The sequence below is a fragment of the Caretta caretta genome, chromosome 2, assembly GCF_965140235.1.
Source record: "Caretta caretta isolate rCarCar2 chromosome 2, rCarCar1.hap1, whole genome shotgun sequence".
Classification (NCBI taxonomy): Eukaryota; Metazoa; Chordata; order Testudines; family Cheloniidae; genus Caretta; species Caretta caretta.
In genome coordinates this window covers 167650047-167663140 of record NC_134207.1, presented here as the reverse complement: position 1 = coordinate 167663140, position 13094 = coordinate 167650047, and the positions used below count along the sequence as shown (strand labels likewise).

Genomic DNA, 13094 nt, shown 5'->3' with positions numbered 1-13094 from the left:
CCCCTGGTTCCAGCTGCATGGCAGCAGGTGCTGGTTCCTGGCTCCAGTCCCAGGCTTTGGCCACAGGCACCAACTCCCAACCTCAGCTTCATGGCAGCGAGTTCCAACTGAAGGGCTTTGGGTGCCAACCCCTGGCTCTGGCCGCTGGGGAGCAGGTGCTGCCCCCCAGCTCCAGTCGCAGAGCTTCAGTCAGCCTCTAGCTCCCAGTTCCGGCCATGAGGTGGCAGACACTGGCCCCAGGCTCCAGCCACAGAGCCCTAGCCCCTGGTGCTGATCCCCTGACCCAGGCACTGACCCACAGCTCTGTTGCCGGGCTGTGGTCACATGGTGGCAGGAGCTGGTCCTGGGTACCGACCCCTGGCCCTGGCTGTGCTGCAGTGAGTGCTGACTCCTGATTCCAGGTCTCCAGCACCCAGCTCCGGGTTCTAGCCGTGTAGCAGCAGGCACTAGTCCTGGGCGCTGACCCACAGCTCCTGCTGTGTGGCAGCAGGCTCCGATCCCTAGCTCGAGTCACGCAGTTTCTGGCCATGGGCACTGAGCCCTGGCCCCATGGCAGCAGACACCAGACCACTCTGGCCATGCAACTGTGGGGCTCATCACCCACTCCCATGTATCCATCCCCTGTCACTGCTGCCTCCCCCTTCCATCCCCCTATCCAGGGCTTAATGAGTCCTGGGGCTTGCTGAGAAAAGTGATATTAACAAACATGCAAGTATCACTTTTCACAGCAGACTTACTAGCTATCTGTGAAAAGTGATACTTGTATGTTTGGCAATATCACTTATCACTTTTCCTAGCCTCCCAGGTAGCTACTAAGTGTGCTATGATATTAACAAATATGAAAAATCACTTTTCACAGCAAGCCCCAGGACCCATTAAGCCCTGGGTAGAGGGGCAGAAGAGGGAGGCAGCATTATTTTTGTTATTGAATCTGCCAAAAAACCTACAGATATACAGATTTGGATGTGAATATGTGCATATTTAATTGTTTTTCCTAAAGTTAATTAAGTATTTTAGGAAAAAAGTGTCAGTGTGGCCAGCAGGGAGAGTTGGTGGCCACATTCTGAGGCCACCAAAAATTTTGTTGCGAGAAATCATACCAACTGTTTTATATATTTCTAATAAGATTGAAAAATATCTTTACAAATATAAATATTTCCTTCCTTGTTGAGTTAGGAGTGTCTACAGTGGAGCAGTCCCTAAGCATAAAATATCTTCTTGCACATCTGTCTATAGGGAGTCTCTCATCTCTGGCAGAACAAACATTAAATGTGCACCTTAATTTTCATGAAGTCTCCAGATTTATCTTTGCAAATGGCCCAGAAGACAAAAAAGAAAAAAAAAAGTACAGCTTTCTGGGGAATATCTTACTAAATTCACAATAGTGTAGATATTAAAGAGGAGGTATAATCACACACACATTTAGCAATTCACACCTTCAAAGGGCTGTTCATATGTTGTTATACTATCAATACTCTTGTAAGGAGGTGTTATCCCCATTTTACAGGAGGAGGACATTGAGGCAAAGATTACACAGCAAGTTGATAGCACATACAGTTCACCTGACCACTCTGGCTAGCGTGTCAAACTTAAGTAAAGTTATGCTTTAGCATCAAAAGCCATAGAAGTTGAAGAAGGAGAATTGCAGAATACATGTACATGTAGCATACACTGATGTCTGTGTGCACATAAATTCCCAGTGTTTTGTTTGATGTAGCCTCTTCAGTGTAACACTTTTATATCATAACCAGACTAAGTTTCATCTATTGTTTTAGTATGGTGGTTTATGTTATGGAAAGCTCCCTGATCAAAGCTTTCTGTAACAAAGAGGGAGAATAGCTTAAGACCACTTGAAATGAACAAGGAACTTTTGGTATACCAATCTAATTAACATGAAAGATGCTCAAATGCTTCAGTGATGGAAGAAAATACAAAACCCTAAAATAGATAATTTCCCTTGTAGTTAGTGGTCATTCAGAACATTCACACGAAAATTAAGAAAACATCTTCCTTGTTAATATCTTGCTGTCTCACCATTATTTTGTGATAGGCCTACCCTTCTCAAGTAGGTGACTGACACTAGACTTACCAATATAAAACAGCCTCTCCAAACTGAAGTAGTTTAACAATTTGTGATATGGTTACTCATGTTAAATAATGCACTGATTTCAATGGCACCGCTCATAGCATAAGATACTTTTCAATGTAAGGGAATTAAAATAGCCCAATTAATTAAATTCACTAAGGGTCAAATTGTATTTCATTTCTTGTTGCTCATCACAACAAAATATAACATTTACTCTCTCAGAACAAAATTTAGTTCCAATGTCCCTCTTACATTTCTCAGTGCTTAGGTGGATTTTAAGTAGGATATAGGTCTTGTGTAGATTCCCTGTACAGCAGTGAATTTCACCCTAATAATTTAGCATTTGTTGCATATCTTTTACAGTGAAGGTCTCTATAGGATGATACCCACGCATCTTTATATCCCAATGAAGAGAAAACTGCTGTGTTCTACCCCAGAAGTGTAGGTACAATAATAATACTGTATCTGCCTAAACTTTCAGTTAATCAGAAAGTGTTAACTCTTGTATCCTGGTCACATGACAAGTGATAACAGCTATATTGGTAGGAAAAATCCACAATCTTAAAATATATATATATATATATATACACACACACAAAGTTGTTTTTAATCGAATCTGAAAGATAGCATACCACCCACAGGACTGTGTTTGGGGCATTAGTTCAGTAGTGACTTAGAAGGAAGAATATCACTTTCTGCAGTAGCTGAAGTCTCCCATTCAAGTACTGATCTAGCCCTGTGATGCTTAGCTTGTGAAAACTGAAAGGGTCAGAGAACAAGGTGGTACCACTATAAAATTAGATGTTTTAAATGTGGTATGCTGATTTTAAGCTCTGAGTGGTGAGCTATGGCAATTCTATTATGTGCAAAACTTTGAGCAAGAATCCAAAAACAAAGCCTAATATTTTAGTTGTCTAAGTTACGGTCAGTCAAATATACAAAGAATAAAATTATGCAAGTTCAACTTCATTTAAAAAGTACACTTGAGTTTTGCAAGTTCTAGAAGGTATTTTCTACAGGGGCAACTCTTCAGTGGTCTAAGGGTCTAACGCAGTGTCCTTTGGAACTCATTGGGCACTGGCTCAGCCTATAGGTGTAATATATTTGGTACACAGATGCTGAACAAAATGATATTCTTTTACCCTAAGAGACTGTTGTTCAAATTAACATATGAATCATTCCATTTGTCCTCAACAAATAGTTGGCTTCTACTTTTTGTTTGCAAAGAAAACTCAGAAACACAGTGTTTTATAAGGGGTAGTGCACCAGCCTGAAGAGACTATTGTCAGGTAGTTCTCCTGCCTTGTAGTTGGAAACAAACATGTTTCTGTGAACTCTAAAAAAGGGTGCTTCGCTTATTGCTGGTTAATATATCAATATATAGAGTGCACAGGTGGTGATACAGACTTAAATTATTATTATAACATTATACTCTGTTATAATGGAGACAGGAAATATTTTCTCAGCTGACACAAAATAAAGCTTGGATACTTTACAAGTATATTCTAAACATGTTTCCAGTGGAAGAAGCAATAAAATCTGAAGTAAAATGCTTGATAACCTGTAGTCATGCTATAGTGTTCTACTCTTTCTGGACAATATGGAGTATTTCTCACATCTGAAATCTGTATTTATCTACAGGAACAGACTCTGTCCAGATGTCTGTCATCGCTGTGTATGGTCTTACTACGAAACACTGTACAACTAGCACACATATACATATTCTGAACGGAGGGGAAATGTGCATACAAACACAGAACAGATGGTTCTCATTCCCTTTTCTAATTAAATATCCTGTTTTAAAAACCACAACTATATGACATTAAAAGTAACATACTTTTTGTTACTAATTTCATACTAGGTCTGCAGTATTAAGGAGCAAAAACTAAACATATTACAGCTTATATATATTAATTCTTTTTTTTTTTTTTAGGCCCAAACTGCTTTGCAGAAACCACTGTCATTCCAGCTGGCCGAGAGGTGAAGACTGATGAATGCACTATATGTCACTGTACTTACGAAGAAGGCACTTGGAGAATTGAACGACAAGCTATGTGCACTAGACATGAATGCAAACAAATCTAGGGAATCTACAAATCAAAGTACTATGATGTTTTTATAAAATACTTCACTGCAGTGAAAACCTAGATAAGCCTGGGAAAGATTATTTATTGTAATAAGAATATTTTTGGTGAGGAGAAAAAGATCATCATACTGGTATTTTGTTTTTCATAGTAATGCAATACTGCAAGACAAAGAAATCCATATACTTAAAAAAGTTTGGACATAAAAAATCCTGTCTTAACGTTTTATTTTCATGGTGAGTGCACTGAGTACACTCTATCAAATATTCTATGTATTTATATAATCCCATTATAGAGGTTAAAATAAATGTTTTATATAGATACAGATTAAAATATGGTACGGTCACCTGTCCTACTGTGTACATGCACCATGCCTAAAACATTTCTGTTTTAGTTTTATTAGGACTTTATTTTTGGTGGGCAACAATAATAGACGTGTGGCCAGGAAACAGCCAGCAAATCACATATTTCAGGTACTTCAAAGTTCTACCTTTTGAAAATATACGGTATAAGCTTTAAAATAATGTGCTAAATTTATTATATGTGCAAAAGTAGACCAAATTCTCTTTTCAGTTATTCTGCGTGCATCTCCAGTGGCCCTGCACTAATATAACTGGGAAGAGAGTATGAAATTGTGACTTTGATTATAGTAATTAATTGTTTCAGAACTCTAAAAATGGATCCTATAAGAATTAATTTCAGGTATTTACACATCACATCAGGATGAATTCTTTTGTGATGTAAAGCATCCCATATCTGATATAAGGGCTGTAAGTGACTAAACAATTCAGCTCGCAATGATTTTACATTTAATGGTTGTGAAAAACAAGTACAACTGACAACAGCGTATGACGGGGAGTATAACAGGAGAAGCAATTAACAGGTGTAAGATAAAATAGTGGAGATCTGCTTTATTTAAACACGCTCTTGGTTTTTCTGCTACTCTCATAAATTACACTTGGGTTGAATCACTAGTGAAGCCCAGGTTCAAGAAGGCACTTAAGTATGGACTTAACTATAGCATATGCTTTGCTGAATTATTGCAATGTTAGTAGTTAATTACATGACACCTGATGCGTAACTTACATTGTTTAGCTCTCAGACTTCTATTAGGATTTCAATGGAAGTTTTGCCGTTGACTTCAAAGGGCCAAAGTTTGGATTTTGCTCATATAGCTATCAGTCGCCAGACAACTGTTTCTCAACCAGATCATGGACAAGAAAATGATGAAACTATGAAGCAGCAAAGACATAAAATGCACAGCAGGCTTAAGTAACCATAACAATTAAAAATCTGAAGAAAAATAATCCTACAACAAAATGTACTTCAAGTTCACATATAGCCTCAGTCCATCGAGGTGGACAATCGAGGAAAGTAGGTTTTGGACTGATTATGATTTTTTCAAATGTGTTCTGAACCCATCAACTATCAAAATGATTTTTCTCAAGCCTATGTACATGTATATAAAGTACATCAAAATATTATACTAAAAAGCTATCATCAATAAACAGCAGAAAGAACGTCCAACACATGTACCCTAAATGTTTCACTCTTAGCATAAAAATATTACTCTGCTAGCGGTAGTAAATGGAAATCACTAATGGGCAGATTGTGAAGAGCTTCATCACATGTGTGCACCCAACATGTGGAGCACTCTTGCAAATCTGGACATAGAAGTGCTTGATCCTGCTACCTCTACCAACAATAGTACCTCATTCCCTGAGTGGAAATTACTAGCGCAGTAAGGTCCTACTCAGTCTAACTAAAGGTGGCAGAATTTGGCCCTAAATCAGAGCCAAATCCTATTCACCTTACAAAAGTAGTTATGTTACTCAGCTGAATAAAGCAAACAGATTTTGGTCCCAAGTTGCTAAGGGCTAGATTCACAAAGATATTTAGGATTCCAACATTTAGGTGCCACTGCCATTCTCAAAACCACTACTCAGCTTCTGCCTAGCCCTGCAGGTGCCTAAATTTCTACCAGTCAGCACATGCAAAGCCCTGATGTTGCCCCACAGCTAATGAGTGAGGCTTCTGAGCAATCCAAGCCAAAGCCCTCCTGGGATTCTCAACCCAGGTGTTTCCCACCTTCAACAGAATTGATTGAAAGACCCAACACAGAGGTTAAGGCACTCATCTGGAATGTAGGGGAGGTGGGTTCAAATCCCTGTTCCAATTCAGGGGCACAGTTAATACTGAGCATTTTCCACTTCACATTTTTAATCCTGACACCGACATAACCATTTCAGTCTTTTTCTAATTTCATCCAGAATTTCCTGTCTGATTTATGTGATTTCTTATGATCTCTCAGGTGTCTCTGGTTTACTGAAGATGTTTCTCAAATATTTTTGAGTTGCAGAGACTGCTTTTTAAAAATCATGATTGGGAGGATGGCAAGATGGCTATGGAACCTTCTACATCTAGGTCACTGAACAAAACCCAGCCCAGGTCCATAGTAACTACTGCCAGCTGAGGACTGTTCAGTGGCCTGTGTGAAATTGATGGGCAAAGGCAAATTTCTAGCGCAGATGTTAACGCTGCACAAAAAACAACCCATAATGGGCTCTGACTGGCATTCTTGTTGACAGCCTCAGTAAAGAGGCAAAGAAGTGAACAAGCAGGAGCACTGTACTCTACAAGGGTGATTCTACTATGTCAGTGAACAGGAACATTGGCAATGTAATGTGTGAGAGCATGTCAGTATGTGGCTCTGATACCTGTGCATGTGAACTTCAGGCTCCAGCGCTGTGGATTTGGCACCTTGTAGATGCACTAATTTTTATTTAGAGTTTATCTTAATTCTTCCCATCATCACCTTTTAGACTAGTGCTGATTTAGCCACTTTGACAGAACAATATCCTCTCCCCTTCAAAAAGAAAAAGAAAAGGAATGTACAACCTGCAGTGGGATGTTGTCCCCCCCAGGTGCTGAGGACTACACCAGAAAGAAAAAAGGTACATCTTACAGAGTCTTTCAAATAGCAGTGGAAAAGAACAATAAAACCTTGCCAAACATGGAATACAGGAAACAGCCTGTCCAGCTGTAGACTTTTTTCTAAAACTTTTTAAGCAGAACAGAATGTTCCTCGTGTCCATATTAGATACCGATGTTGAAATCTATATTGATCTAGCTCTCACCACATAACTGAAGTAATATTCCTGTTTGAATGTAGGAGCACATGCGGTTTAATTTCTTCATGCAAAAGTACAAATAAGATCCAACTACATAGTTCCTAATGAGCAAACCCACACAGTGTATTGAGTTGCATTGACTATCATACTGCGAAGTGTTCAGCTGAGGTTTTAACAAAAATGAAGAGACATTAAAACAATGAAAACAAGCTCTGTTTTGCTAACAGACAATGTACTGGAAGTTAAATATAACTCTTTCCAATTTATAATTTTAATCAAGTAAAACATATGTTACTGAAGTGAAGAAATGTCAGTTTGCCATAAAATGATAGTTTTAGAATCTGTGGTAAGAATATGTAATACTGCAAATAATATTGGGTTATCACTTAATGTATATTGTCAAAAACGGGAAAATACCTCAAGCCAGTTAAAATGGTCAAAGACACCTGCCGTTGTTCAAGCAGTGTTACTTATTTCAGCTGGTTGGCAATTCTCTATCTTGCAGATTTTCATCCATAAGAACTAGGACCCTACCAAATTCAGCATCCATTTTGGTCAATTTCATGCTCATGGGCTTTTAAAAATAGTCAATTTCTCTGAAATTTCACATGTGAACATCTGAAACAGAGTGTTGTAACCGTGGACGTCCCTACCCAAAAAGGAGTCATGGGGGGGGGGGTCGCAGGATTCCCACCCTTACTTCTGTGCTGCCTTCAGAGCTGGGCAGCCAGAGAGCTTTTGAAGCCAGTGCTACCGCCAGCATAGAAGTGAGGGTTGCAGGGTATGGGGGGTGGGGGCACATTATTGGTTGGTGACTGCTAAGGGCTGTAGGGGGCTGGAGTTGGGGAGGTGCAGGGCTGGGGCTGCCCCAGCTGGGGACTCCTACCATGTGCTGGGCTCCAGCTGCTTGTCCCAGCCAGGCAGGGTAGGGATGGGACTTCCTCATGTCCTGCAGGGGCCACTTTAGGGGCCAGGTGAGACCTACCCCCGGGAATCTCCCATGGCTGCCTGCAGCTGCCGGTTGGGAGCCCAGCTCTGAAGGCAGTGCAGCTGTGGAGCTTCCTGCAGCCAGGGGAGATTCCGAGAGGTGGGTCTGATCTGGCCCGGGAATGGCCCCTGCAGAGGAAGAGCAAGTTCTGTCCCTCCCCAGTCCAGCTGGGACTAGCAGCTGGAGCCCAGCACATGGTAAGAGCCCTCCTCCCCTACAGTAGCCAGATTTCACAGCTCATGGCACATTTTTCATGAATTTGGTAGGGCCTTAACTAAATTTCAAAACCTGCTAACGGGTCACGAATAAGTCTGTATTTCATGGTGAATGGATGTTTTTGTGGGGGAGGTGTGAAGATGAGTGGGCATTCGTCTTTCCCGAGTTGTTTTTAGTGATACTTCCATGAACACAGGGTCTCTGCTTTTAATTCTCCTGCTTATTCCCTATCTGAAATCAGAGCCAACTTAACAGTGCAACTCTGACTTCTGTGGCTTTACAACAGGAGTGAATTTGGCCTCAAATACGCATAAGTAGGTTCTGCAGAGATCTTGCCACATATGGTTTCTGATAGAGGAATAGGCAGAGAATATTTAAAAGAAAAAAAAAGTCTTTCATATAAAATGTTCCTATTACTAAGAATGGGGGGAAAAATAGAAAATGTGAGATCAAAACTATTTATAAATATAACTTCTTTTCCAGCTTTCTCCATGAAGCATTCAGTTGTTCTTTATTTGTTCTTTTCTGTTAGATTCAAAGTGATGGTCAGAAGGGATGAAAACATAGTAGATGGAAAGGTTAAAAGCTTAACAAAAAACAAAAACAAAAAAAGCAGCATTCAGAAGTTTGCTCCCATGTTATACTGTAGTGCAACTGCCTGGTACATTATGAGAGCCTTTAAACTGCACAAGTTGAAGCATCGGTATGTTCCTGTCTAACTATTCTTATTGGGATTTGGGGGCAAGGGGACAGGAAAGACAGAAAAAGACACCAAATAGAGAAGATAATATTGTAAAGGCAAATATAGCCATTCTTAAAGGTTTTTATCATGGGAAAAAAGGTGAGAACAGAAGAACATCAGAAAGAGGAAGAGCCATAATGGTATGAGTGTGACAATGGAAGAAATATATAAAGCCAAACAATAAGGAGAAAACTACAGAATTTGAGTATAGGAAGGTGATGGAACAGAAAGACTATGAGTGTGAGGGAAATTAACAAAGTAAGAAGAGGTTCAAGGGGTGGGGGAACAAAATGGTGTGAAAAGACAAGGAGGTTGCAATAACATATCGTAGGACAAAAGAAATGAGGAGTACAATAACAAAGCAGTAAAGAAGTTGACACAACACAGAAAAGCAGAAGACTGAGGCCCTGATTAGGAAAGTGCTTATGTAGCTGTCCAGAATAGAGATGGATCCTTAAACTGGGGCCTATACCACCAAAAAAGAGAGGAAAACAATCATAATTAAGAGATTCCTCACTCTTTGGAAAAAATATCTCATCTCTATATTCTCACACTATGTTTACATTACACTGCAGGACTATTAATTACTTTTAGTGTGAAAAGTCTATCTTTTGAAGGCAATTATATTAAATGGATCATGAGTTATTTCCACATTAGATACAGGGGATTTTGAAAAGGAATTCATTTAAAAGTCAGGCTGACATAACCCATTTCCCTTAACAGCCAACATGTTCCTTTTACATACTGTGTTTATATGGCTTCATGGAAAGTACACTCTGCCCAGTACATTGCTGAAAAACCCCAAGGAAAGAAAAGACAAGACCATGGTAGGGAAAAAGAATATTACTTTCCACTTTGCTATCCATACATCCAAATCATTCATCAATTCTAGGTAAAAAAGGAATTTTAGATTAAAGTTCAAGCATCTTACCATTTGTGATATTAAAGACAACCCTAAAATCAATCATGCTCCAATACACAAAAGGCATTGAGAGTGTTAAACTGTAGATGATGATGAAATATCTCATAGAAACACTTTGCAGTAAGAACCAGATTCTAATGTAACACTGAAATCATGGAAGCAAATGTCCCACGAAGCAGAAAAATCAAGGCTAAATATCAGAAAAAAAGTGTCCAGTCTGAGATATCAGACTATGGATCAGCCTCCTACCAAATGAGGTAGAGATGCTACTACTTGATTAACTTTAAACAGGATTGTTTAAAGTTACAACAGAATCCTGAATTGGAAAAGAGATAAGTAACATGACCTAGTATATATTTTTGATGGCTAATTGTGGATCAGTCATGAAAACACCGCACCTTGATTAGCTGGAGCTAAATTAATTGAAAAAAATCTTATTTACCTCTGAATTTATGAAGTAACGTTTACTAATTTCTGTTTCCTGATGGCTCAACTGAGGCTAATAACACATCTAGACCCTGTAACTTCATTTCTTGTTAAGTTGTAAAAGGAAAAAAAATGATAACATAAGAAATGAAAGGTTATAAAAAGGAGATATTGCATTCTGAATATTTTCATCAGGATGTATCAACACATAAAAGTGACAATATTTTGACATAGTCAACATTCATTGTCCCTCAAGGTAAATATTGGGCTTACCCTTGCATCAGTCAACAGTCTTGGTGTTCACCTTAACAGCAGTCAACATCTCATCTGGTGTGAGATCCTCCCTTCCATTGGTTCCCCTCTAGACCAAGTAAAAGGGCTAGAATGTCTTAAAGGGGTCCTCAGCAGAGTGGATTGTGGGTGGAGAATTCTCCTGGTGCAGATATTGTAGGAGGCAGCTGCAAGGTTTCCCTCAAAGTACCTACAAGTCCTAGTGGGAGTGCTGAGGATGGGCCTAGGTCTGATATAAAAGACAAAATTAATGAGAAAATAAAATAAAAGCAAAGGTGACATGGCAATATCAGTTCTTGCACAACAATGAAAAGTAGCAAACTAAGCAACAGGTATAGCAAGATTAAATGGGAAATATAAATACAAGTCTTACATGGAATTATCACTGAGAACTGAAAAAGACAGAAAATGAAATTTTCTGATTTATATGCAAAGAAGTTTGCAATTTCCAGCCAGGCATTGAGAGAATAAGGAAGTATTTTGAAGGAAATACAAGAGAGAAAACTGGAAAATATGGAAATATTTTGGGAAGCATGAAAAATATTGATGGCATATCTATATACAGAATGTACACAAACATTTGCTGACAGTACGTGTAAATATATTCACAAATTACCAAATTCTGATCTTGGTTACATCAATGTAAATTAATTTCCAGATTAACACCAATGTAACTGAGATCAACGTTTGTCTCATAGACTATATATCATACCTGTATTTAATTGTGATTAATGAATTATCAGATATGAGAATGGGTATAAGTAATCTTGTGAGGAATGCACGTTCATAGAAGGTGAAATTCCCTCTATGTAGTAAAACAGCACAAGGCTTATGTACTAGTGGTACTATTTAATCCCTCCAAATAAGTCTCAGGTAGGATTTAAGTGGTATATAGGCATTGAGTTGGCCTGATTCATGGAATGAATTTCACTCATTATGAGGAGCAGAAAAAACAACCATTTTCCACACTATGCTACAATGTGTGCATAGAGACTCAAGGCAAGACCCTTATAGGATATGACACATCAAAATAAAAAGAACTATTGCAGCATAACCCTTATCAATTCAATTCTATCCCAAGAAGTATGGTTGATATTTCATAAATGCTTTTGGGGATGGAATTGTGTGCCAACTAGTTTTTTTTAAAAGGCGCATCAGATTGATAAATGTACTTCTCTATTTATAAAAAAAGTAAAAAGTGCATCTTAATCTATATTTCTACTGCCTTAAAAACTAATAATTAATTCCAGAGGGTAATCCTGGCATTTATTTGCAGTAGGTACTGTACAAAGCTCCATCTGCTTACATTACTTGGCATGTTACCAGCACAAGACTCACCGTTTCCTATGCTTTATTAACCACTGATAAGTCAAACTAATGCTAAGTAATTTAGTGTTATTGTGATTGGCTAATTATGGAGATGACATTTTATGTGCAGTGCTTCAAATCAGTGTAACCACACTTACAGTTTGCATTCTGTTTATCCCTGTTTACCAATGAAAATGTGGAACAACTATGATTTGGTCATTTTGTAGATTCCAGTTGACCATAGATTAATTTCATAATTTACTGCTAAAGCTCCCCCCCCCCCCCCCCGCCAAACACTGCTTTTTTCTCAGCTACTTGTTTTAAAATGGCGTTTGATAAAAATAGCTATTTTATATATTCTGCTAAATATTAGATATGCTGTTTATACAACTGTTTCAGCAATAAAAAGTCATTCTGTTAATCTTAATAATGTTTTTGCATTTATTTTTGATTAATTAGAGGCCCTGGATATACATACATAAATATGCACTACAGAGAAACTAGTTCATTAAAACTGAAAAAGCAACCACTATGGTTTTTCAAATGTTTTAATATTTTGGCACAATTCACATCAAATCAGAATCTTTATGAAGTCTTAGACCTTTACGTATAAAAATATACAAATAGGTGCTTGCAATATAATTTCTTTAATTAATTTCCTTTATGTTTAAGAAGTAACATTAAGTATGCTGAAGCACATGTATTTAATTCTCCTTCTCAGAATGTAATAAGTGTAACAGATCCAAACGTTTAAACAAGGTCTATGTGTATAAGGCTACGACTTGAAAATCCCAAACTTGAAGAGCTATTGTATTAAACTGTTTACCTAGAAATGTGTCAAAATAGCTAGAAACTGCCCCTGCTATCAGCTCTTTTATTTTGCCATGCAGGGAATATACT

At 38.4% G+C, this 13094-nt stretch overlaps 1 protein-coding gene across 3 annotated transcripts in view; it reads left to right on the top strand.

Moving 5' to 3' along the window:
• Nucleotides 1-12624, top strand: part of VWC2 (von Willebrand factor C domain containing 2) — a 119280-nt gene extending 106656 nt beyond the window's left edge. For 2 of the 3 annotated variants that reach the window (XM_075125575.1, XM_048839237.2), the window contains exon 4: nucleotides 4020-12624. In XM_075125575.1, coding sequence (XP_074981676.1) covers nucleotides 4020-4171 — 152 coding nt within the window. In that variant the 3' untranslated portion in view covers nucleotides 4172-12624. Of the gene's footprint in view, nucleotides 1-2449; nucleotides 2528-4019 lie in introns of all 3 variants that reach the window. The other variant, XR_012667127.1, reaches the window with a different exon arrangement.
• Nucleotides 12625-13094: the final 470 nt, after the last annotated feature.